Source organism: Oncorhynchus mykiss, chromosome 25, assembly GCF_057628025.1.
Source record: "Oncorhynchus mykiss isolate SJ-2025 chromosome 25, ASM5762802v1, whole genome shotgun sequence".
In the NCBI taxonomy this organism is placed as follows: Eukaryota; Metazoa; Chordata; class Actinopteri; order Salmoniformes; family Salmonidae; genus Oncorhynchus; species Oncorhynchus mykiss.
This window is the reverse complement of record NC_143046.1, coordinates 12399835-12425928: the sequence shown is the minus strand read 5'-3', so window position 1 is coordinate 12425928 and position 26094 is coordinate 12399835. Positions and strand designations below refer to the sequence as shown.

The following is a 26094-nucleotide window of genomic DNA, read 5'->3' as shown; positions in this document are numbered from 1 at the left end:
AGACACACCCTCTGCCTCTGTAACAGACGCACCCTCTGCCTCAGTAACAGACACACCCTCTGCCTCAGTAACAGACACATAGTCTACCTATTCAACGCAGACACACCCCAGTAAAAGTAACTGTTGTGAGACTTACGTGAAGTATTTAGATGATTGCTGTAGTTTTTCAAAAGCAAAAGAATGATGAAGGTTAAAAAGGTTAGTTAACAAGGTTAACAATGAGACAATGTTGTCATGTAATAGTTATGTAATAGTTACATGATCACAGGATCTGTTAATGACGTAAAATGAATTATTGATTTGATGGGACTGATTAAAATGAGGCGATGACTTACAATAACACATAATGTAATCATTACCAGGCACAGATTACAAGGAATTTACAACTATTTGAATTCCTTATCAGCTGAATGGATGTATTTGCAGTCACTTATAAAAGTGTTTGTGGCAAATTTGCTGCAGACAAAATTGAGTGTCGCAAAATGTTGCCAGAAGTTTGCAAATGTTTGTCACTTGTGATGAATCTGCGGCAAACCTTTGGCAACAGTCATATGTATTGCCACTAGTGGTAAACAGTTCACTAGAGCTCCTTTCTGGCAGACAAGTCTCTCAAGATGCTATTTGAATCTGTGGCAAACCTGTGGCCAAAATATTTATTGCCAGTAGTGGCAATCATGTTTAACGGAAGCCGTTTCGAGTGAACACATGAATTCCAAGACAAGTAACTGTTGATGAGCAATCAAGGTGATTAGAACAATTTGTTGGAAAATTAAAACCAAGCTAGCTACCTACAAAAGTTGTCCGGTGAGTATCTAACTTATTAATAAACTTGATAATACATGTTAAAATGACATTAACTAATTGATGGCTAGTTAGCAATGGAATGTGTTATGGGATAGAATGATAAGAGTTATTTTATTTTGGAATTGAACAAGTCAGTAAAAACAAACGATGTTGTCCTGTCTGAGTTGCCCCCCCCCCCCGGGTTGTGCGGTGGCGGAGATCTTTGTGGGCTATACTCGGCCTTGTCTCAGAATGGTAAGTTGGTGGTTGAAGATATCCCTCTAGTGGTGTGGGGGCTGTGCTTTGGCAAAGTGGGTGGGGTTATATCCTTCCTGTTTGGCCCTGTCCGGGGTATCATCGGATGGGACCACAGTGTCTCCTGACCCCTCCTGTCTCGGCCTCCAGTATTTATGCTGCAGTAGTTTATGTGTCGGGGGGCTAGGGTCAGTTTGTTATATCTGGAGTACTTCTCCTGTCTTATCTGGTGTCCTGTGTGAATTTAAGTATGCTCTCTCTAATTCTCTCTTTCTCTCTTTCTTTCTCTCTCTCTGAGGACCTGAGCCCTAGGACCATGCCTCAGGACTACCTGACGACTCCTTGCTGTCCCCAGTCCACCTGTCCGTGCTGCTGCTCCAGTTTCAACTGTTCTGCCTGTGGCTGTGGAATCCTGACCTGTTCACCGGACGTGCTACCTGTCCCAGACCTGCTGTTTTCAACACTCTAGAGACAGCAGGAGTGGTAGAGATACTCTGAAGGATCGGCTATGAAAAGCCAACTGACATTTACTCCTGAGGTGCTGACTTGCTGCACCCTCGACAACTACTGTGATTATTATTATTTGACCCTGCTGGTCATCTATGAACATTTGAACATCTTGGCCATGTTCTGTTATAATCTCCACCCGACAAAGCCAGAAGATGACTGGCCACCCCTCATAGCCTGGTTCCTCTCTAGGTTTCTTCCTAGGTTTTGGCCTTTCTAGGGAGTTTTTCCTAGCCACCGTGCTTCTACACCTGCATTGCTTGCTGTTTTGGGGTTTTAGGCTGGGTTTCTGTACAGCACTTTGAGATATCAGCTGATGTATGAAGGGCTATATACATACATTTGATTGGATTTGATTTGACGTGTTGTGTTTGTTGACAAAAACCGATTTGTTGATCCAGGGAACCCCCCCCCCCATTTGTACTTCTTGTTTACACATGGAGGAAGCTTACCAAACCAGTTATTAGACCTCTTTGCCTTAGCTGTTGATGTTTTTGTTTTTTGGTTGTTAGCCCTGTTGATCACTGTAATTGAAAAAAGCTTCTCACTTTTCGATTGCTTTTTTACTGGTTTCAGTTTTGGATTTCATCACTAGGTGGAGACATTGACCATAGTACCCCACACCCTGACCACCAACCTGTACGGTTACCACACACTCTCTCATTAGCACCACCAGCTGAAGAGAGCTTTGTCCCTAATTGTCTTCCCCATGCCCTATGTGAACTTTCCCATTTCCTAAGTGATTATGCTGAAGAAGGCCATTAAAGGCCAAAACGTCAATATTTTAAACTTGACTAATAAAACTAAGATTTGTTTATGGTGAGCGAGCTTTGCACCTTTTCCTGTCCAATGATGTTTACAGATTTTTAGGTTGCACCTCAACTCATGTTGGTTGAACACCCTCTACTTCTTTCCAAATGGGAATAGAGTGAACACATTTTATTGATACCAGTTTCAATCTGTCAGTGCCATTGACTGGCTAACACTTGGCTAGCGCTTAGCTAGCTAGCTAACGTTAGCTATCATATTTTTGCACAATTAATGTGATAGCTAGCTAACTAAGGATTTACCTAAACACTTATACTGTATTTTCTGTTGAATACGTTGCTGTCTTTATTACCAATACGCATTTCAATATGCTAGTGTCACTGTTCAATAGTATTTTAGCAAGCACACCAGCTAAGGTAACAACAATGTGAGGTATTATTCTCATAAATGTAGCCCATACAGTCATCCTTTCTAACAATGAGATATTTTGTTGTTTGAAACTATTGGCTAGCGCATCTTGTTCATGTGTGTTTTTCCTTCTCTCTTTCTAGAAGTAATCAGTTACAGGGCAAAATGACAGATTGAGGCTTTCAATCAAACTGAGGAAACATGTGCACCAGGTCAAGCAAGACTTCTTGCATGGATGGCTTTGAGATGTAAGTTAACAATAATTCATTTTTGAATTAGGCATAACTCAATTTTATGCTTTTCTTCCACCCAAGCCGTATATTCCCGATTCAGGAAGAAGAGACAACTAGTAGACAATGATGAAGTCCCCAGTCTGGATTGAATATCATAACTAGTTTAAGAAACATCTTGTATACTGTGGCTCTCTAGGAACAGTTGGCCACACATTAAAACATAGATTTAGTAGGCCTAAGTCCCAGTTTATGCCAACTACATCGTTTGTTTATAAAGCATTTATACAAGGCAGAAACGTTGTTTCCCTGCTGAAAAATATATAGAAGGCCAGTTTCAGTGAGAAGCATCGCAACATGCATAGAAACACGCATAGCAACATGCATAGAAACACACATAGCAACATGCATAGAAACACGCATAGCAACATGCATAGCAACATGCATAGAAACATGCATAGCAACACGCATAGCAACACACATAGCAACATGCATAGCAACACGCATAGTAACATGCATAGCAACATGCATAGCCACACGCATAGCAACACGCGTAGAAACACACGTAGCAACACGCATAGCAACACGCACAGCAACATGCATAGTCCCATGCATAGCAACATGCATAGCCACCAAGGCAACTTTGTAACAGCTGACCCAGTTTTTCCAAAGCCAAACCCGCTGGGTCCAGCCGATGAATCTACCTTTTAAGATACTAAAATCTAAAATGTTTTCAGTATGCTAATGTTGATTTTGTGTTGTGTTTTCTGATTGTTTCAGTTCATGCATTCAACAAGTTTTGGACGAATGACTTCCATAGACCGTCATCTCCAAAGTTCACTCAAAAAGGTAATAGTTGTGAACTGGGCTTGATTTAGTTGTTGTTGTCTTAATTATCTACATTTTGTTAATTATCTTTTAAACATCCATTGGTTGAAAGCTATTGCTGAATTATCACTTGGCTCATGTAAATTCTGTAGTTGCCCCTTTAAACATCCTAAGGTCAACATCTCCATAGTGTTCCCATTGTAGCTACATAAACATATTAAATAAAGTCTTTATTTGGGAAAGATCCCGTCTTTGCTCGTTTCTTCATTAGCAAATTTGGATTTATTTGTATATTTTAAGATATTGAATACATGTTGTTTAGTATATTTAGCATGTTTAGTTCTCCCTGTGAGAAGAAAGTTAATTTAAAGTTAATTTAAAGTTATATGTGATTGGGTTTATGAAGATACAACATTTCAACGTTGTTAACACACAGTAACCAAAAACTCGATCTCATTTGCATATTCATGTTCGCCACAAGTTTCCCAGAATTGTTTGCCAGAAGTTTACAAGTTTTTTAGATAAGGGATTTTGAACATACAACAGTTTTCATGTTTACTCACCTTAAATACTTCTAGGTGGCAGTTTCCTGCTGGTTCCCTAGTGGCTACGATCTCTCCTTCCCGTAACTCTGATTGGCCGTTTGGAAGGTGTGTCTGCTCTGAGACAGTTAGAGCATCCTTGGAATCCAGGTAATTTCCTGAATGTCCCTCTCCTCCCTCCCCTCCCTCGCTTTCTCTCTCTTCCACTGTAGACAGACATTCTAAGGGATCTCTGTCTACCTCTGTCTCTCTCTCTTTCTGAGTCTCTCTTTCCAGCCTTGAGTGTGGCTCGTGATTCTCTACTGTGGCTACAGACGTGTGCCGCGTCTGTCTCTCTGTCTGTCTGTCCATCTGTCTGTCCGTCTGTCTCTCTGTCTGTCTGTCCATCTGTCTGTCCGTCTCCAATGAGGTCACACACACCAGGCCGTTAACGCTTGGTGAGTCCAGACTCACCCTCCATGCCTTCAGCATCACCTGAGGAGACCGTCTGCCTATTAGAGGAGGGGGTGAGGCAGGGTCACAGGCAGGGGAGCGAGGGGGGTGAGGGGTCAGGGGTGAGGCGGGTGTTGGGGGACATTCTGGGTGGTCCTCACTGCAGAGGGTCAGGGACACACTGTGGACGTAGTCCCCCAGATGCTGCCCTGCTCTGGGGGAGCCCAGCAGCGACCGCTCCCCTCCCTCCTCTGGAGGAGAGAAGGAGCGCGAAGACGTCCGCCATTTTCTAGCCGTCTCCGCAACGTTGCTGAAGAACTTAATCAGACCCCCAAAATGTCCGCCTTTGCTGTCAGAGTGCTTTGGAGCCGCTGGTTGAAAGTCCCTGACGCTCTCGAAGTCCACCGAGCCGTAGTCAGAGTCCATGGTCTTGTCCAGTGTGTGGAGCTCTGAGTCAAAACTCCTCTCTGAGTAGGCCGGGTTCCCCTTCCCCAGGACAGAGATCCTCCTCAGGTAACTCCACACGTCAGCTCTCTTAGATCTCTTCCCACCCAGCTGGACCTTGGGGCTGCCCCTCACACTCTGCTCCTCACACACTCCTGCTGAGGTACTGTTACAGTTAGAGGAGTGGTTGGCCTGAGCCTGCGCCTGGACCTGAGGTCTCTTGGAGTAGGAGATTCTCTCTGTGGGCTTAGAGCCGTTCTGTGTAAGAGGCTCCACTAGTGAGTGAAGATGGTGTCTGTCCAGGGTAGCTGTCAGATCAATGTCCTCAAATGAGCAGTCGAACTCGGCGGTGTGTCCGGCATACGAATGCCTCTTTGCACGGTGGCGGAGTGTGCTCCTACAGGGGTGCAGGCCGGGTGAGGGGAGGAAGTCCCGGCAGAACGAGTCGTCCTCCATCTCTCCATCTCTGAACTTAGTGCTGGACCCAGACATCTTCCCCACCCTCCCCTTGAAGACACCCGGAGAGCGGAGCTTCTTGATGGAGCGGACCTTGTCAGCGAAGGACAGTTTAGGGATGAAGGCCTCCTCTCCAGGGAGGATCATGGAGTGAGGTCTTCTGTTATCCAGCTCTGAGGCCACTCTACGCCGGGTCAAGATCTTCCAGATGCCCCCAGTCGCTCTTGTTCTACGGTTGACCTCCGGGCGCTCCTTTCCAGGTGTCTGAGGGGGTGCCTGGGTGTCTGTCTGTCTATCCCCAGCCTCCTGCCACTCTCTCTGGGCTTGGCCTGGCCCCGGACCTTCTCCATGACCCTCTCCCTTCCCAGTCTCCTGGATAGATACGGTGCCAGTTTCATTCTGCACATCCAGAGACACGTTGAAGACTTTATTGACAAACCCGTTGGGGTCGTTGCTGTGGGAGGCGGGGCTGTCCATGTGTTCCATCCTCTCTCATCTCATCCTACTACAGCTCTGTCAGTTATCAGCTCCGTCGGCTATCGGCTCCGTCAGCTATCGGCTCTGTCAGTTATCAGCTCCGTCGGCTATCAGCTCCGTCAGCTATCAGCTCCGTCAGCTATTGGCTCCGTCAGCTATCGGCTCCGAACCGCACCATCTCTTTCACTCCCACACACACCTGGAGAGACAAAACACACAACACAACAATTTGTGAACTCTCTTATGCTCACACACACAATTCAATTCAAATCAATGAAAGAACCCTGTATTTCGCTCTGAGGTGCAATAAGAACCCTGTATTTATCTCTGAGGGGCAATAAGAACCCTGTATTTATCTCTGAGGGGCAATAAGAACCCTGTATTTATCTCTGAGGGGCAATAAGAACCCTGTATTTATATCTCAGGGGCAATATGAACCCTGTATTTATCTTAGAGGGGCAATAAGAACCCTGTATTTATCTCTGAGGGGCAATAAGAACCCTGTTTTTATATCTGAGGGGCAATAAGAACACTGTATTTATGTCTGAAGTGCAATAAGAAAACCGGTGCTATTGTAAAAAGTTTGGAGACTTTGCATGAGTTCAACCAAACAAAGTCTTTATTCATAATATGTCATACAGACCTGGCCACACATCAGATACATCACATACAGTACAGAAACAGTACAGATACAGATACGATACAGATACAGATACAGATACAGATACAGATACAGATACAGATACAGTACAGATACAGATACAGATACAGATACAGATACAGTACAGATACAGATACAGATACATATACATATACAGATACAGTACAGATACGGTACAGATACAGATACAGTACAGATACAGATACGGTACAGATACAGATACAGATACAGATACAGATACAGATACAGATACAGTACAGATACAGATACGGTACAGATACAGATACAGATACAGTACAGATACAGATACAGTACAGATACAGATACAGATACGATACAGATACAGATACAGATACAGTACAGATACAGATACGGTACAGATACAGATACAGATACAGATACAGATACAGTACAGATACAGATACGGTACAGATACAGATACGGTACAGATACAGATACAGATACAGATACAGATACGATACAGATACAGATATGGTACAGATACAGTACAGATACAGATACAGTACAGATACAGATGCAGATACAGTACAGATACAGATACAGATACAGTACAGATACAGATACAGACACAGTACAGATACAGTACATATACAGATACAGATACAGTACAGATACAGATATGGTACAGATACAGTACAGATACAGATACAGTACAGATACAGTACAGATACAGATACAGATACAGATACAGTACAGATACAGATACAGATACAGTACAGATACAGATACACATACAGATACAGATACAGTACAGATACAGATACAGATACAGATACAGGCACAGATACAGATACATACACAGGTACAGATACAGACACAGTACAGATACAGACACAGGTACAGATACAGACACAGTACAGATACAGACACAGGTACAGATACAGACACAGTACAGATACAGACACAGGTACAGATACAGATACATTACAGATACAGATAAAGATACAGATACAGACACAGTACAGATAGAGTGGAAATACAGTACAGATACAGATACGGACACAGGTACAGATACAGACACAGGTACAGATACAGACACAGGTACAGATACAGACACAGGTACAGATACAGACACAGGTACAGATACAGTGGAAATACAGTACAGATAGAGTGGAAATACAGTACAGATACAGATACAGTGGAAATACAGTGGAAATAGAGTACAGATACAGATACAGTGGAAATACAGTGGAAATACAGTACAGATACAGTGGAAATACAGTACAGATACAGTGGAAATACAGTACAGATACAGTGGAAATACAGTACAGATTGCTGATTGCTGTTTGTGTAAGACTGGTGCATAAAGAGTGGAGTTCAAGAAGCTATGGATGCATCCTCAATGGCAGCCTATTTCCCACAGTGCACCACTTGTGACCAGGGCCCAACAGCAGTGGCCTATATAGGCAATAGGGTGACACTTGGGAGAAGACCCTATCTCTCATAACGTGTAACACATGAACTAACATTGTAGTACATGGTCTTATGACACATAACATAGTAACATACATGGTCTTACATGGAACATTCTATACAGGCATACATAACTAGCAAACAATGTTCAGTATTTGAGATGAGCTAATGTAGGTTGACTTGAAACAAGGGAGTCTTTCATCTTGTGTGCTGTACAGTGGTCCCCTTAAAGTGAGTCAGCATTATTTAAACCCCCACCCCCATACCCCTCTATACCCCCGCGAGCCACATTAGCCCAAGTAATTATACAGAAGACAGCGGCACACGAACACACATACACCAGGATCCTGCGTTGCCGTGGAAACCGAGCTCTACGGAGGTGGTGGTGATGTGTGTGTGCAGCAGCAACGTTTGTGTGTTTGTGTGCGTGCGTGTGTGTGTGTGCGTGCGTGCGTGCGTGCGTGTGTGTGTGTGTGTGTGTGCGTGTGTGTGTGTGTGCGCGTGTGTGTGTGCGTGTGTGTGTGTGACTGTGTGTGTGTGTGTGTGTGTGTGTGTGTGTGTGTGTGTGTGTGTGTGTGTGTGTGTGTGTGTGTGTGTGTGTGTGTGTGCGCGCGTGTGTTGATATCACATGACATATCCCCTTCATCTGAGGAGGATGACTGAGAGCTAGGCCCAGCCTCCATTCACTCTCTGTTCCACATATTAATGCCCTATACGAGTCCATGTCATTTGAGACAGGACTATGCCCTATTAGCCTACGTTATGTGAACCTACAGATCCATCCCACAAGAGTAGTTAGGCATACATGTAGTCAGATACAGTATTATAAACTAATCTAGGAGGTATGGCTTCATGTAGTTAGATACAGTATTATAAACTAATCTAGGAGGAATGGTTACATCATGTAGTTAGATACAGTATTATAAACTAATCTAGGAGGAATGGTTACATCATGTAGTTAGATACAGTATTATAAACTAATCTAGGAGGAATGGCTTCATGTAGTTAGATACAGTATTATAAACTAATCTAGGAGGTATGGTTACATCATGTAGTTAGATACAGTATTATAAACTAATCTAGGAGGTATGGTTACATCATGTAGTTAGATACAGTATTATAAACTAATCTAGGAGGTATGGTTACATCATGTAGTTAGATACAGTATTATAAACTAATCTAGGAGGTATGGTTACATCATGTAGTTAGATACAGTATTATAAACTAATCTAGAAGGAATGGTTACATCATGTAGTTAGATACAGTATTATAAACTAATCTAGGAGGAATGGTTACATCATGTAGTTAGATACAGTATTATAAACTAATCTAGGAGGTATGGTTACATCATGTAGTTAGATACAGTATTATAAACTAATCTAGGAGGTATGGTTACATCATGTAGTTAGATACAGTATTATAAACTAATCTAGGAGGAATGGTTACATCATGTAGTTAGATACAGTATTATAAACTAATCTAGGATGAATGGCTTCATGTAGTTAGATACAGTATTATAAACTAATCTAGGAGGTATGATTACATCATGTAGTTAGATACAGTATTATAAACTAATCTAGGAGGTATGGTTACATCATGTAGTTAGATACAGTATTATAAACTAATCTAGGAGGTATGGTTACATCATGTAGTTAGATACAGTATTATAAACTAATCTAGAAGGAATTTTTACATCATGTAGTTAGATACAGTATTATAAACTAATCTAGGAGGAATGGTTACATCATGTAGTTAGATACAGTATTATAAACTAATCTAGGAGGAATGGCTTCATGTAGTTAGATACAGTATTATAAACTAATCGAGGAGGAATGGTTACATCATGTAGTTAGATACAGTTTTATAAACTAATCTAGGAGGTATGGTTACATCATGTAGTTAGATACAGTTTTATAAACTAATCTAGGAGGAATGGTTACATCATGTAGTTAGATACAGTTTTATAAACTAATCTAGGAGGAATGGCTTCATGTAGTTAGATACAGTATTATAAACTAATCTAGGAGGTATGGTTACATCATGTAGTTAGATACAGTATTATAAACTAATCTAGGAGGAATGGCTTCATGTAGTTAGATACAGTATTATAAACTAATCTAGGAGGAATGGCTTCATGTAGTTAGATACAGTATTATAAACTAATCTAGGAGGAATGGTTACATCATGTAGTTAGATACAGTAGGCTGTCATTGAAATAATAATTTGTTTTTCACTGACTTGTTAAAAAAAGGTTAAACGAAATAAATAAACATCACATAGTTAGATACAGTATTATAAACTAAGAGGTGTAGTTAGATAGGGTATTATAAACTAAGAGGTGTAGTTAGATAGGGTATTATAAACTAAGAGGTGTAGTTAGATAGGGTATTATAAACTAAGAGGTGTAGTTAGATAGGGTATTATAAACTAAGAGGTGTAGTTAGATAGGGTATTATAAACTAAGAGGTGTAGTTAGATAGGGTATTATAAACTAAGAGGTGTAGTTAGATAGGGTATTATAAACTAAGAGGTGTAGTTAGATAGGGTATTATAAACTAAGAGGTGTAGTTAGATTCAGTTTTATAAACTAATCTAAGACGTATCCTTCACTAGAAGTTAAACAATAGTCCAAGAATGTGTCAACTGTACTATATATATATATATAGTTTTATAATAATATGAATTAAAATGATACTATTCTATATAAATGATACTATAATTACACATAGGCCTATATACTCTATAAACTAGAACAGGTGTAATTTATTTAATATTACTTGGATTAAAATAGGCTGTTATCAAATATTCATTAAATGGAGAATAAAAAAATATATGCCAACAAGACATTCTAAATATGAAAAATCTGCCTCACGTTATGTTTATTTATTGTTTTAAATTGGCCTGCAGAAACGTCAAAGTAAACTGAAAAGTGCATAGTTGATTAATAAATTAGGATAGGCAACGGTAAGAATCGGCTAGAACAGTTCGGAAAATTATTGTTTTCTCATCTAAGTAATTTAACCGATCAATTTAACAAGAATCTGTCTATAGCCTCTATGGCAATTTATTGACGATAACAGACGTAACAAGCAAGAAACGTTACGGAACACGCGTTTAGAAAATTGTTGTTACTTACCAATCGGCTTTCAAGAGCTGAAACTCCTCAATAATTCTGGACAAAACGTCATCTTTCAATTACAGTAAATCGGATGCAAAAACAGCGGTTGACTTCCCACCTGGTAAACTTTTTATATCCATGAGTAACGCGGAAATTATGCTGTGGCGAGTTTTCAGGCGAAGTTTTATGGCGCGGGCTAAACTCCTTGGGTTCTAGAAATCCTCCTCAAAACTCTGAAATGTTCAGTTTTCTCTCTGAGCATAGAGAATGATGAACACTCTTGCCCTTTAAACTCAAGCAGCAGACGCCGACAGTCAGATGATAAAACGCTCCTACGCAGACAGTGGATAGAGGAACCGGCAACATATGATCAGCAGCCAGAGCGCAAAACACACACGCACTCACATGCTCACACACACACACACACACACACACACACACACACACACACACACACACACACACACACACACACACACACACACACACACACACACACACACACACACACACACACACACACACACACACACACACACACACACACACACACACACACACAATAGCTGTATTGAAACAAATTACCTTGATAGACCTAGTTTCCTAAAAATATACTGTATATCAGTTTCTGTTGAATTATAATTAGTAAACTGCCCACTAGTTCATTTAAGTAGCCCAATAACCTTAGCGATATAATGGTTCAAGTTAAACATGTCAGTGAAAAGATGTGATTGACTGAACAGTGGTTTCATTGGCTGGACCCGCTTTCAGGAATTGCTTTGAATGTGAAAATCCTTCTATTGAAAGGACACAATGGGACAGAGCACACAGGGGAAACTGAATTGACAGAATCTAAACAGCTTCAGAGTCTTTTAGCTGTGAAAGAGGAGATGGTAGGGCAGGGGACTAAATTTAAACGTTTCCTCTCTGTCCTCTTTCTGGCCCATTGTCATCACATGGCGTTCTCCCTTCTACACAGGAAGCAGTGGATCTTACAGCAAAGGGGGGGGGGGGGGACTATTTGGCTGACAATGGCAGGAAGCCTGTCTGAATGTATGTAACAATCTGTCTGTGTGTGTGTGTGTCCGCCCTCCTGTGGACCAAAGGCCCCTTAGAGTGGTCCTGAAGAACCTCACTGTTTTGTAAGTGTCTGATATATCCTCCATCCTCTTCCTCTGTAACTCATACTCTACAGTCTTCATCCTCTTCCTCTGTAACTCATACTCTACAGTCAACATCCTCTTCCTCTGAAACTCATACTCTACAGTCATCATCCTCTTCCTCTGTAACTCATACTCTACAGTCATCATCCTCTTCCTCTGTAACTCATACTCTACTGTCATCATCCTCTTCCTCTGTAACTCATACTCTACAGTCATCATCCTCTTCCTCTGTAATTCATACTCTACTGTCATCATCCTCTTCCTCTGTAACTCATACTCTACAGTCATCATCATCTTCCTCTGTAACTCATACTCTACTGTCATCATCCTCTTCCTCTGTAACTCATACTCTACAGTCATCATCCTCTTCATCTGTAACTCATACTCTACTGTCATCATCCTCTTCGTCTGTAACTCATTATCTACTGTCATCATCCTCTGGGCTGCCGTGGCTGGGCTGCCGTGGCGGGGCTACCGTGGGCTGGGCTACCGTGGGCTGGGCTACCGTGGCGGGGCTACCGTGGGCTGGGCTACCGTGGGCTGGGCTACCGTGGGCTGGGCTGCCGTGGCGGGGCTACCGTGGGCTGGGCTACCGTGGGCTGGGCTACCGTGGGCTGGGCTACCGTGGGCTGTGCAGCCGTGGGCTGGGCTGCCGTGGGCTGGGCTGCCGTGGGCTGGGCTGCCGTGGGCTGGGCTGCCGTGGGCTGGGCTGCCGTGGGCTGGGCCATGGGCTGGGCTGCCGTGGGCTGGGCTTCCGTGGGCGGGGCCGTTGGCTGGGCTGCCGTGGGCTGGGCTGCCGGGGGCTGGGCTGCCGTGGGCTGGGCTGCCGTGGGCTGGGCCGTGGGCTGGGCTACCGTGGGCTGGGCTGCCGTGGGCTGGGCTACCGTGGGCTGGGCTACCGTGGGCTGGGCCGTGGGCTGAAACACAGATGCAGGATTGTGGAACGACCGTTATATAATAAGAGTCATGCCGTCTTTATAATACGGTCAAATAACTTGAAAATACTTTTAAAGAAAAGTACCATTATCTTTACATGATAACTTGACAGCCTTCATAATAATAACCTGAAGACTGTACAGATGTAGGATCTTCATTTGATTGTCCTGTTACAGGTGAACTTTCCTGAAATGCAGGACATTTAAAACTTGTGTAGTGTATTTGAGGTTTAAAAAGGCTTCTGAAGTTTGTAATTTCGACTTTGAAATTTCAGACTTGATTTTCCCTTACGAAAAATGTATCAACTCCTACACAAATGTCCAATAATCAATTATAATCCATATTTCCTGTTCCTGCAGGATTCTTTTCCTGCTGTAACAAACTGGATCAAATGAAGGTCCTACAGATCAGTATCTTATACACACTAAATGGCAGCAATTTAAAGTATTGCAATGTCTGATCATCCTCTTTCTCTTTGAGTCCCTCATTCATAACCCTGCTTCATGTTTATGGTTAGGAACATCTCTGTCTGAGCCAGCAAGAGCCCTTTCTGTGTCTGCCCCATGCCTCCTTTTCTCACAGAAGCCATGCAGCTTACATGCTGTCCCCTCCAGTCAGTCACAACACACACGTCCTGATCCTGGCCTAAAGCTCTCTGTCTCTACTGTGGTCGTCATCTCAGGCTTCTCAGTCTAGCTCAGACCTACTCAATCCAGACACATTACACATAGACAAACACATATATAGTAAATTACACAGACTACATACAGAGACACACTTTAAACAATTTAACGAGTGATTAGATTCATTATAAGAGGGGTGGAGAGAGAGAGAGAGAGAGAGAGAGAGAGAGATGGAGAGCAAGAGAGAGAGGGATGGAGAACAAGAGAGAGAGAAAGAGAGAGAGAGAGAGAGAGAGAGAGAGAGAGAGAGATGGAGAGCAAGAGAGAGAGGGATGGAGAACAAGAGAGAGAGAGAGAGAGAGAGAGAGAGAGAGATGGAGAGCAAGAGAGAGAGAGAGATGGAGAGAGGAGATATGTAATATAATATGTATATAACTGTGTGTGAATATAGCTACTGATCTTAGAGTGTTAGAACTGTGTGTGAATATAGCTACTGATCTTAGAGTGTTAGAACTGTGTGTGAATATAGCTACTGATCTTAGAGTGTTAGAACTGTGTGTGAATATAGCTACTGATCTTAGAGTGTTAGAACTGTGTGTGAATATAGCTACTGATCTTAGAGTGTTAGAACTGTGTGTGAACATAGCTACTGATCTTAGAGTGTTAGAACTGTGTGTGAATATAGCTACTGATCTTAGAGTGTTAGAACTGTGTGTGAATATAGCTACTGATCTTAGAGTGTTAGAACTGTGTGTGAATATAGCTACTGATCTTAGAGTGTTAGAACTGTGTGTGAACATAGCTACTGATCTTAGAGTGTTAGAACTGTGTGTGAATATAGCTACTGATCTTAGAGTGTTAGAACTGTGTGTGAATATAGCTACTGATCTTAGAGTGTTAGAACTGTGTGTGAATATAGCTACTGATCTTAGAGTGTTAGAACTGTGTGTGAATATAGCTACTGATCTTAGAGTGTTAGAACTGTGTGTGAATATAGCTACTGATCTTAGAGTGTTAGAACTGTGTGTGAACATAGCTACTGATCTTAGAGTGTTAGAACTGTGTGTGAATATAGCTACTGATCTTAGAGTGTTAGAACTGTGTGTGAATATAGCTACTGATCTTAGAGTGTTAGAACTGTGTGTGAATATAGCTACTGATCTTAGAGTGTTAGAACTGTGTGTGAATATAGCTACTGATCTTAGAGTGTTAGTACTGTGTGTGAATATAGCTACTGATCTTAGAGTGTTAGAACTGTGTGTGAATATAGCTACTGATCTTAGAGTGTTAGAACTGTGTGTGAATATAGCTACTGATCTTAGAGTGTTAGAACTGTGTGTGAATATAGCTACTGATCTTAGCGTGTTAGAACTGTGTGTGAATATAGCTACTGCTCTTAGCAGTGATGTCATAGGCTTCTCATTTTCTGAACAATTGCCGTCTTCCTGTGCTTCCTGTGACATAGTCCTGACTGACTGGAGGGATAGATAGAGATTACACACACACACACACACACACACACACACACACACACACACACACACACACACACACACACACACACACACACACACACACACACACACACACACACACACACACACACAGGACTGAGTTTAGCTACAAACAGTTGTAATTATTTCAGCAGTCTTTGTCACCAAGGGGAAACAGTGAATGAAAAGAAGAGAGAGCAAGGGCAGGACGATAAGAGGGTCAGATGCTGTATGTTATGATATGATTGTCTATACAAGCCTGGGAACATGATTCACATACCATAGCTAGCTAATTTGAGTGTCGTACTGTTTGTTCACACTTGCTATGGCATTTACACGTGAACATTTGTGCTGAAATATGTTTCAAGAAGCACATGAGGTGGACTTGTTTAGACTTGCTAATGTCCTTCTTGGAATGCCGATATCAGTCACGTAGACTATTGGCAGATTGGTTAAAGGGATATTGGTGATTTAAGCTTGTTAATGATTTGTGTTGTAATCTCGACAAGGCTAATGTTCAACACACACGGTCTGGCTAGTAGTAGAGGAGGGTTGGATAAAATTACACTGACATTCCTCACATTCCCTCAGAGCAGGCCTGCATCCCAATTGGCTCCCTATTCCCTATTTAGTGCATTCCTTTTGACCAGGTGCACTACTTTTGACCAGAACCCAAAGGTAATGCACTATAAAGGTTGCCATTTGTGATGTAGACCAGATCTACATTCTTTCCCTGTCCTAACTGCTCACTTATGGCACCATCACAGCCCCAGAAAACACACACACACACACACTTACACACACACACACACACTTACACACACACACACACACACACACACACACACACACACACACACACACACACACACACACACACACACACACACACACACACACACACACGCACACACACACACACACACACACGCACACACACACACACACCACTGCTAAACCTAACCCACTGACACAACTGTTATTTCTTATTTGCTTAAAACAATGCTGAGAGGAGTTTCAGAAGCTTTGCATATTGTCTGCACATACTCGCATCATACCCCATACAACATCACGTTTAGAGTGGGAGGAATGTTTAATGAGAGAGTTTATGTAGTGTTGACAGTGGGTGGAGAGGGCCAGGCTCTGCTATCTACCTTACCTAGAGGAGAGAGAGAGAGGAGAGAGAGAGGAGAGAGAGGGAGAGGGAGGTGAGAAGAGAGGGAGGAAGATGAGAGAGAGGGAGGTGAGAAGAAAGAAAGGAAGAGGAGAGAGAGGGACGTGAGAAGAGAGAGAGGAAGATGAGGGAGACGGAGGTGAGAAGAGAGAGAGGAAGATGAGAGAGAGGGACGTGAGAAGAGAGAGAGGAAGATGAGGGAGACAGAGGTGAGAAGAGAGAGAGGAAGATGAAGGAGACGGAGGTGAGAAGAGAGAGAGGAAGATGAGGGAGACGGAGGTGAGAAGAGAGAGAGGAAGATGAGAGAGAGGGACGTGAGAAGAGAGAGAGGAAGATGAGGGAGACAGAGGTGAGAAGAGAGAGAGGAAGATGAAGGAGACGGAGGTGAGAAGAGAGAGAGGAAGATGAGGGAGACGGTGAGAAGAGAGAGAGGAAGATGAGAGAGAGGGACGTGAGAAGAGAGAGAGGAAGATGAGGGAGAGGGAGGTGAGAAGAGAGAGAGGAAGATGAGGGAGAGAGGAGGTGAGAAGAGAGAGGAATATGAGAGAGAGGGAGGTGAGAAAAGAGAGAGGAAGATGAGAGAGAGGGAGGTGAGAAGAAAGAGAGGAAGAGGAGAGAGAGGGATGTGAGAAGAGAGAGAGGAAGATGAGGGAGAGGGAGGTGAGAAGAGAGAGAGGAAGATGAGAGAAGAAAAGGAATAGAGGAGGAGAGAGAGAGAGCCTGAGAATGACAGAGAGAGGAAGATGGAGATGGAGGAAAATCAGAGAGAGGGAGAGAGTTCTTAGCGCTATCAGTAGGAATCTCAAAACAGGAAGACCAGCGCCAGTAAACAAGAGCAGCAGAAGAGAAGCACAGTTCTACTTCCTGTCCTAACTACAGAGGAAACAAAATATTTTTTAGGAATTCTAATCTGCACTAACACACTCAAGCAGTCGACACTGATTAAAACCCACTTCCATTGGCTATCTGAGGAACTCTTCTCTTAATAACAGAACTATCAGGAATGCCTTCATTCTAAAACGTCTTAGCAGCTCATCTCTATTTGGTTTAATAGGTATATGTTGTTTCTTAAGTGGTGTCCTCACTTTCTGTGGTTAGTCTGTTTCCTTTACACATTTCTGTTCTGTTCTGTGTGTGTGTGTGTGTGTGTGTGTGTGTGTATGTGTGTGTGTGTAGTCTCCCTCTCTGTGGCAGCCAGGAGTGTGATTGGTGTGTCTTTGGAGATGTGGGGCAGATGTTTATCCTTGTCTTTGGTTGTTATCTTCCTGCTAGTCAACTGGCCCTCCATCTCCTTGTTCTCTGCTCTGGGCCTTCGCCTGGTCTGGCCTGGGTTAGGCTGGGACTGAGCTGGGGTTAGGCTGGGTTAGGCTGGGACTGAGCTGGTTTAGGCTGGGACTGGGCTGGGTTTGACTGTGACTGGGCTGGGTTTGACTGGGACTGGGCTGGGTTTGACTGGGCTCAGTTTGTGGGTCAACACTTTTTCCTCTCTTACCTGTGTTTGTGTCTTGTCAGATATCTATCATCCTGGAAAGTATTTTCTTTAGTGACCAGCAGGCCATGCATTAAAAGAGTTGTTTTTTCTGGATTATGATGCATTGACACAACAACATTGTACGGCGGCTGTGTTAGTGTCCCATTAACATGGGAATATTTAAATAATGCCACATGTAGGCTAACTGTATGTCTCAAATTAGAATCCGTCTTCAGGGATGGTTAACTCCTGAGATCACTCTAGTCTCTATGGATCTAGGTAACTTCGTCTTCAGGGATGGTTAACCCCTGAGATCACTCTAGTCTCTATGGATCTAGGTAACTTCGTCTTCAGGGATGGTTAACCCCTGAGATCACTCTAGTCTCTATGGATCTAGGTAACTTCGTCTTCAGGGATGGTTAACCCCTGAGATCACTCTAGTCTCTATGGATCTAGGTAACTTCGTCTTCAGGGATGGTTAACCCCTGAGATCACTCTAGTCTCTATGGATCTAGGTAACTTCGTCTTCAGGGATGGTTAACTCCTGAGATCACTCTAGTCTCTATGGATCTAGGTAACGGCAGGGTGGCCTAGTGGTTAGAGAGTTGGATGAATAACCAAAAGGTTGCAAGTTCATATCCCCGAGCTGACAAGGTACAAATCTGCCGTTCTGCCCCTGAACAGGCAATTAACCCCTAGGCCGTCATTGAAAATAAGAATTTGTTCTTAACTGACTTGCCTAGCTAAATAAAGATAAAAAATAAAAAAGTTTTCAGGGATGGTTAACTCCTGAGATCACTCTAGTTTCTATGTTTCTAGATAAATCAGTTTTAGTACCCTCTATTTTTTTTAAATAACCTACAAAACTACCTACATCTTCACACTGGTTCCTCTAGGGCAGTTTAGGACTTTAATGTTGAATGTGTTAAATGATGATTGCAACTGTTTTGATTGAATGTAAATAATTGTGTTTGTGGTGTCTGTCTGAAGCTGTAGTGTTGATTCTGTCATTTGTAGTTTTTATTAAGTTGATATTGATCCTTTTGAATTTTTGTATTGCTGTCCTCAGGGCACAACTGTAAATGAGACCCTGGTCTCAATGGGTTCCCCTGTAAAACTAAAAGTGAAATAAAACAATTACAAAAAATTAACTAGAGAAGAACACTTCCTGAAGAAAATTATGGTGTGATAGTTATAGTAATGGTAGTGACTGGTTACAGTTATAGTAGTGGTAGTGACTGGTTATAGTTATAGTAATGGTAGTGTCTGCAGTAGTAATGGTAGTGACTGGTTATAGATATAGTAATGGTAGTGACTGGTTATAGTTATAGTAATGGTAGTGACTGGTTACAGTTATAGTAGTGGTAGTGACTGGTTATAGTTATAGTAATGGTAGTGTCTGCAGTAGTAATGGTAGTGACTGGTTATAGATATAGTAATGGTAGTGACTGGTTATAGTTATAGTAGTGGTAGTGACTGGTTATAGTAGTGGTAGTGACTGGTTATAATTATAGTAGTGGTAGTGACTGGTTATAGTAGTGGTAATGGTAGTGACTGGTTATAATTATAGTAGTGGTAGTGTCTGCAGTAGTAGTGGTAGTGACTGGTTATAGATATAGTAATGGTAGTGACTGGTTATAGTTATAGTAGTGGTAGTGACTGGTTATAGTAGTGGTAGTGACTGGTTATAATTATAGTAGTGGTAGTGACTGGTTATAGTAGTGGTAATGGTAGTGACTGGTTATAATTATAGTAGTGGTAGTGTCTGCAGTAGTAGTGGTAGTGACTGGTTATAGTTATAGTAATGGTAGTGACTGGTTCTAGTTATAGTAATGGTGGTGACTAGTTATAGTTATAGTAATGGTAGTGACTGGTTATAGTTATAGTAATGGTAGTGACTGGTTATAGTTATAGTAATGGTAGTGACTGGTTATAGTTACAGTAATGGAAGTGACTGGTTATAGTTAAAGTAGTGGTAGTGACTGGTTATAGTAGTGGTAGTGTCTACAGTAGTAATGGTAGTGACTGGTTATAGTTATAGTAGTGGTAGTGACTGGTTATAGATATAGTAGTGGTAGTGACTGGTTATAGTAGTGGTAGTGTCTACAGTAGTAATGGTAGTGACTGGTTATATATATAGTAGTGGTAGTGACTGGTTATAGATATAGTAGTGGTAGTGACTGGTTATAGTAGTGGTAGTGGTATTGACTGGTTATAGTTATAGTAATGGTGGTGACTGGTTATAGTTATAGTAGTGTTAGTGACTGGTTATAGTTAAAGTAGTGGTAGTGACTGGTTATAGATATAGTAGTGGTAGTGACTGGTTATAGTAGTGGTAGTGGTAGTGACTGGTTATAGTTATAGTAATGGTGGTGACTGGTTATAGTTATAATTGTGGTAGTGACTGGTTATAGTTATAGTAATGGTGGTGACTGGTTATAGTTATAGTAATGGTAGTAACTGGTTATAGTTATAGTAATGGTAGTGACTGGTTATAGTAGTGGTAGTGTCTACAGTAGTAATGGAAGTGACTTGTTATAGTTATAGTAATGGTAGTGACTGGTTATAGTTATAGTAATGGTAGTGAATGGTTATAGTTATAGTAATGGTAGTGACTGGTTATAGTTATAGTAATGGTAGTGAATGGTTATAGTTATAGTAATGGTAGTGTCTGCAGTAGTAATGGTAGTGACTGGTTCTAGTTATAGTAGTAGTAGTGACTGGCTATAGTTATAGTAATGGTAGTGACTATTTATAGTTATAGTAATGGTAGTGACTGGTTATAGTTATAGTAATGGTAGTGACTGGTTATAGTTATAGTAATGGTAGTGACTATTTATAGTTATAGTAATGGTAGTGACTGGTTATAGTTATAGTAGTGGTAGTGTCTACAGTAGTAATGGTAGTGACTGGTTATAGTTATAGTAATGGTGGTGACTGGTTATAGTTATAGTAGTGGTAGTGACTGGTTATAGTTATAGTAATGGTAGTGACTGGTTATAGTTATAGTAATGGTAGTGACTATTTATAGTTATAGTAATGGTAGTGACTGGTTATAGTTATAGTAGTGGTAGTGTCTACAGTAGTAATGGTAGTGACTGGTTATAGTTATAGTAATGGTAGTGACTATTTATAGTTATAGTAATGGTAGTGACTGGTTATAGTTATAGTAATGGTGGTGACTGGTTACACAGTGATCCACAGATGTCATTGGTCCAATAAGAATGTTGTCACACTATTGCAGGGGTAGGCAACCCTGGTTCTGGAGAGTTTTTGATTTAACCGACCTGGAAGAAGACCACATGTGTTGAATTTAGTCAATCACTGAACTGACCAAGTGGCTCAGTTGGTCAGGTGAGGTGCCTAGTTGGGACAACATCCTGCAGTATCTGCAGGACTCCAGGAACAGGGTTGTCTAGCTCTGTACTATGGTCTTATGGTCAATGTTCTATAGTGACAACATTGTACTTGCTACAAAGCCCTTTCATTTTTAAATGTTATTATTGAACCTTTATTTATCTCGGCAAGTCAGTTAAGAACAAATTCTTATTTACAATGATGGCCTACCCCGGCCAAACCCGGACGACGCCGAGCCAATTGTGCGACGCCCTAAGGCCTACTGTACTGAGAGTGTGTTGTTAATTTAAATTGGATAACTGAGATCTGGACCCATATTCATAAAGTATCTCAGAGTAGGAGGATTGCTGGTCAATGATCAGTTCCCCCTGGCTTAATCATTATGATCTAAAGGCAGCGAATACATGCCCTGATGGACATCAACCACTTTCCCTACTCACAGAAGATAGCTGAGCTGGATGCAGTGTTGGTGACCGTGGCCCAGGGTGAGGAGGAAGAGGAGGCATGTCTCAGAGCCTTGGAGAAGAAGGTCCACATCAACACATTACAGGTGAACAGCAGTCTTCCACACAGCAGCTGCAGAGGGATGTGGAGCTGGAATGTAATAGAACCTGTTAGTGCTCTGGTAGAATGGCCAAGTTTGGCCGGGGTAGGCCGTCTCTCACACTCTTTCTCTCTCTCTCTCTCTCTCTCTCTCTCTCTCTCTCTCTCGCTCTCTCTCGCACTCTCTCGCACTCTCTCTCTCACACTCTCTCTCGCACTCTCTCTCTCACACTCTCTCTCACACTCTCTCTCACACTCTCTCTCTCTTGCACTCTCTCACACACACTCTCTCACACTCTTTCTCACACACTCTCACACACTCTCTCTCACACTTTCTCTCACTTTCTCTCACACTCTCTCACACTATCTATCACTCTCTCACACACTCTATCACTCTCTCACACTCTCTTTCATACTCTCTATCACACCCTCTCTCACACTCTCTCACACTCTCTCACACTCTCTCACACGCACTCAAATGGTTTCAAAATGATCCATAGTTAACCAAATGTTGTCTCACTTTCACCAATTCGTAAGGTGATGTTTCTTCCTGAATGATCCTGTGCCCAGACTTTCAGCCCTGTTTCAGCCCTGTTTCACACATCCCTTTGAGGTAGTCTGAGCCCAGCAGTCTATCTCTGGTAACTACTATCTATTACTGCATGTAGTGGTGGACTGGGCTTCAGTGCTGCTAACGCTACAGCTGTTAGTCTGTCTGTTCTCTCTATAACTGTAGTGGTGGACTGGGCTGGGTCAGGCTAGAAGGAGACTTAAGCAAGGAACCATTGACCAGTTTAGCCTGCTGGGTCAGGCTAGAAGGAGACTAAAACAAAGGAACCATTGACCAGTTTAGCCTGCTGGGTCAGGCTAGAAGGAGACTTAAGCAAAGGAACCATTGACCAGTTTAGCCTGCTGGGTCAGGCTAGAAGGAGACTTAAGCAAAGGAACCATTGACCAGTTTAGCCTGCTGGGTCAGGCTAGAAGGAGACTTAAGCAAAGGAACCATTGACCAGTTTAGCCTGCTGGGTCAATCTAGAAGGAGACTAAAACAAAGGAACAACTACCAACAACAAACCCTGTTGTCTCAGAGCTGCAGGAATATGTTGCCCTCAATCTTTTCTCTGTAGGTGAAACAAGTTAGCATGTAATCACAATTACAGTACCATCCCATTCCATCTCACAGCCCGAGGGAAGCTTATCGTAGAGAAGATTAGATTTCCCTGTGCAAAACGTATTAATCCGAGATAAATCCTATCTGCAGATATCACTGATACCAAATGGCCTCTTTGCTTTTAGAGGCGTGTTGTATTCAGATTCAATGGTTACATCCCAAATAGCAACATATTATATGGATGGGAGATGTTTTGACACTGTAAAGTAACCACCCGTATTCAATTACCCCTCTCAGCAGACCACAGCATGGTAGCCTATGTAGAAGACAAGGCCTGGTTGGAAGGGGATGTGACTGTTGGCGCTCGTTTAAAAAAAAAAACGTTTATTATATTGTTGTAACATTATAAAAATGTACTTTGAAAGTGTCCTTTGAAATCAAGGGGTATATTTCATTAATTGAATTCATAGCCAACAAGTCCATCATTAAAACATGGCACGATGTATGATTCCAAACCACTTGGTGGTCATCTAAGCATGGAGGCAGAGACAACTGGAAAATCACTCTGTCCCTTCTTCAATCAGCAACATTATCGGCAGAACTAGGAAATAACATTAGGTTAATAAATACGTATTCAGAGAAAGATAATGTATACAAATAATTTTGTAGTCAATTAGACACAGTATCTCAGGACACGAGTAGGGTTAGTCCTCAATGAGTATTAGTGGCAATACTAAATTCAAACAAGTACAAGTTCAATGTGTGTGTTGTCTACCTCATGGGGACTCGTCAGTGTTCCTCCTCTCACAGTGTTTGGGGCACAGCGGGTGGTGGTGGTCTTGTTGTGATGTACCGGGGATGAGCTCCTCTCTGCCTCCTCCTGTCTCCCCCTGTAGGCTGCTGCTCGTTATTACAGAGGTGGACCAGGACAGGCTGTCTCCCCCTGCAGGCTGCTGCTCGTTATTACAGAGGTGGACCAGGACAGGCTGTCTCCCCCTGCAGGCTGCTGCTCGTTATTACAGAGGTGGACCAGGACAGGCTGTTTGACCAAGAAGCCTGACTGCAGCGTGCAGTTCAGGGCCGGGCTCGATGTGGGCGGAGTCAAACGTTGGGCCGGGCTCAATGTGGGCGGAGTCAAACCCGTTTAACCCTAACCTTTCCCGTCTCCTCCAAGGTCACCCAAGTTGAGGTAAACGTCGAAGGTGTCAACATCAACGAAAGCGAATCTTAATCGAACCTAACCCACATGGATAAAAATATAAACCATGGTAGTGAGACTGTCATTATGCATAATGTACTTTGTTATATTCATGCTACACCAGTGCAGTGGTATATTTTTATATAACCAACTACCGCACCGATGTTAGCATAGCATTAATTAGCACCTATTTGCACGTGCGCTAGCTATTTGCTTACAATGAGGGAATTTTATTTGGACTAATTTGCCTACTTGAGCAGTAAGCCTTGGTTCACATCCACAGTTATGTAAACAATTTGATCTGTGATTTTCTGTGTTTCTTCAATGTATGCCTTGTTGTGATTGGCTGGCTCTAAATGTGTATCCTTGATGCCATTCCCTTAGTTACACATAGCGGGTCTACACTAGAGGTCGACCGATTATGATTTTTCAACACCGATACCGATTATTATGAGGATACCAATTAATCGGCCGATATATATATATATATATATATATATATATATATATATATATATATATATATATATATATTTGTAATAATGACAATTACAACAATACTGAATTAACACTTATTTTAACTTAATATAATACATAAATAAAATCAATTTTGTCTCAAATAAATAATGAAACATGTTCAATTTGGTTTAAATAATGCAAAAACAAAGTGTTGGAGAAGTAAAAGTGCAATATGTGCCATATAAAAAAAGCTAATGTTTAAGTTCCTTGCTCAGAACATGAGAACATATGAAAGCTGGTGGTTCCTTTTAACATGAGTCTTCAATATTCCCAGGTAAGACGTTTTAGGTTGTAGTTATTATAGGACTCTTTCTCTCATATACCATTGACTATTGGATGTTCTAATAGGTACTTCAGTATTGCCAGCCTAATATCGGGAGTTGATAGGCTTAAAGTCATAAACAGCGCAATGCTTGAAGCACAGCGAAGAGCCGCTGACAAACGCACGAAAGTGCAGTTTGAATGAATGTTTATGAGTCTGCTGCTGCCTACCACCGCTCAGTCAGACTGCACTATCAAATATCAAATCATAGACTTAATTATAACATAATAACACACAGAAGTACGAGCCTTAGGTCATTAATATGGTCAAATCCGGAAACTATCATTTCAAAAACAAAACGTTTATTCTTTCAGTGAAATACGTAAAGTTACGTTTTTTGTATCTAACGGGTGACATCCATAAGTATAAATTTTGCTGTTGCATTGCACAACATTCAATGATATGTCATAGTTATGAAAAATTCTGGCAAATTAATTATGGTCTTTGTTAGTAAGAAATGGTCTTCACACAGTTCGCAACGAGCCAGGCGGCCCAAACTGCTTGTAATATAGTCTGTGTGTAGCTGGTGTAGAGGAGTCAGGCGCAGGACAGCAGATATGAGTAAATAAACATATTGTAATCAAAATCGACAAATACAAATACAAAATAAGCGAGCCCACATAAACGGACCGTGTAACATAAAAACAATCACTCACAAACAAACATGAGGTAACAGAGGGTTAAATAATGAACAAATAATTGGGGGATTTAATCCAGGTGTGTAAGACAAAGACAAAACAAATGGAAAATGAAAAGTGGATTGGCGATGGCTAGAAGGCCGGTGACGTCGACCGCCGAACGCCGCCCACCGAATGCCGCCCAAACAAGGAGACTTCAGCGG

The 26094-nt window shown here is 42.0% G+C and overlaps 1 protein-coding gene across 1 annotated transcript in view; it reads right to left on the bottom strand.

Annotated features, from left to right (window-relative positions):
• arhgef9b (Cdc42 guanine nucleotide exchange factor (GEF) 9b) overlaps positions 1–11774 on the bottom strand; it is a 93842-nt gene extending 82068 nt beyond the window's left edge. The window contains 2 exon segments of the mRNA XM_090220135.1: positions 4343–6329; positions 11362–11774. Coding sequence (XP_090076261.1) covers positions 4343–6139 — 1797 coding nt within the window. The 5' untranslated portion in view covers positions 6140–6329; positions 11362–11774.
• Between the last annotated feature and the right edge of the window lie 14320 nt (positions 11775–26094).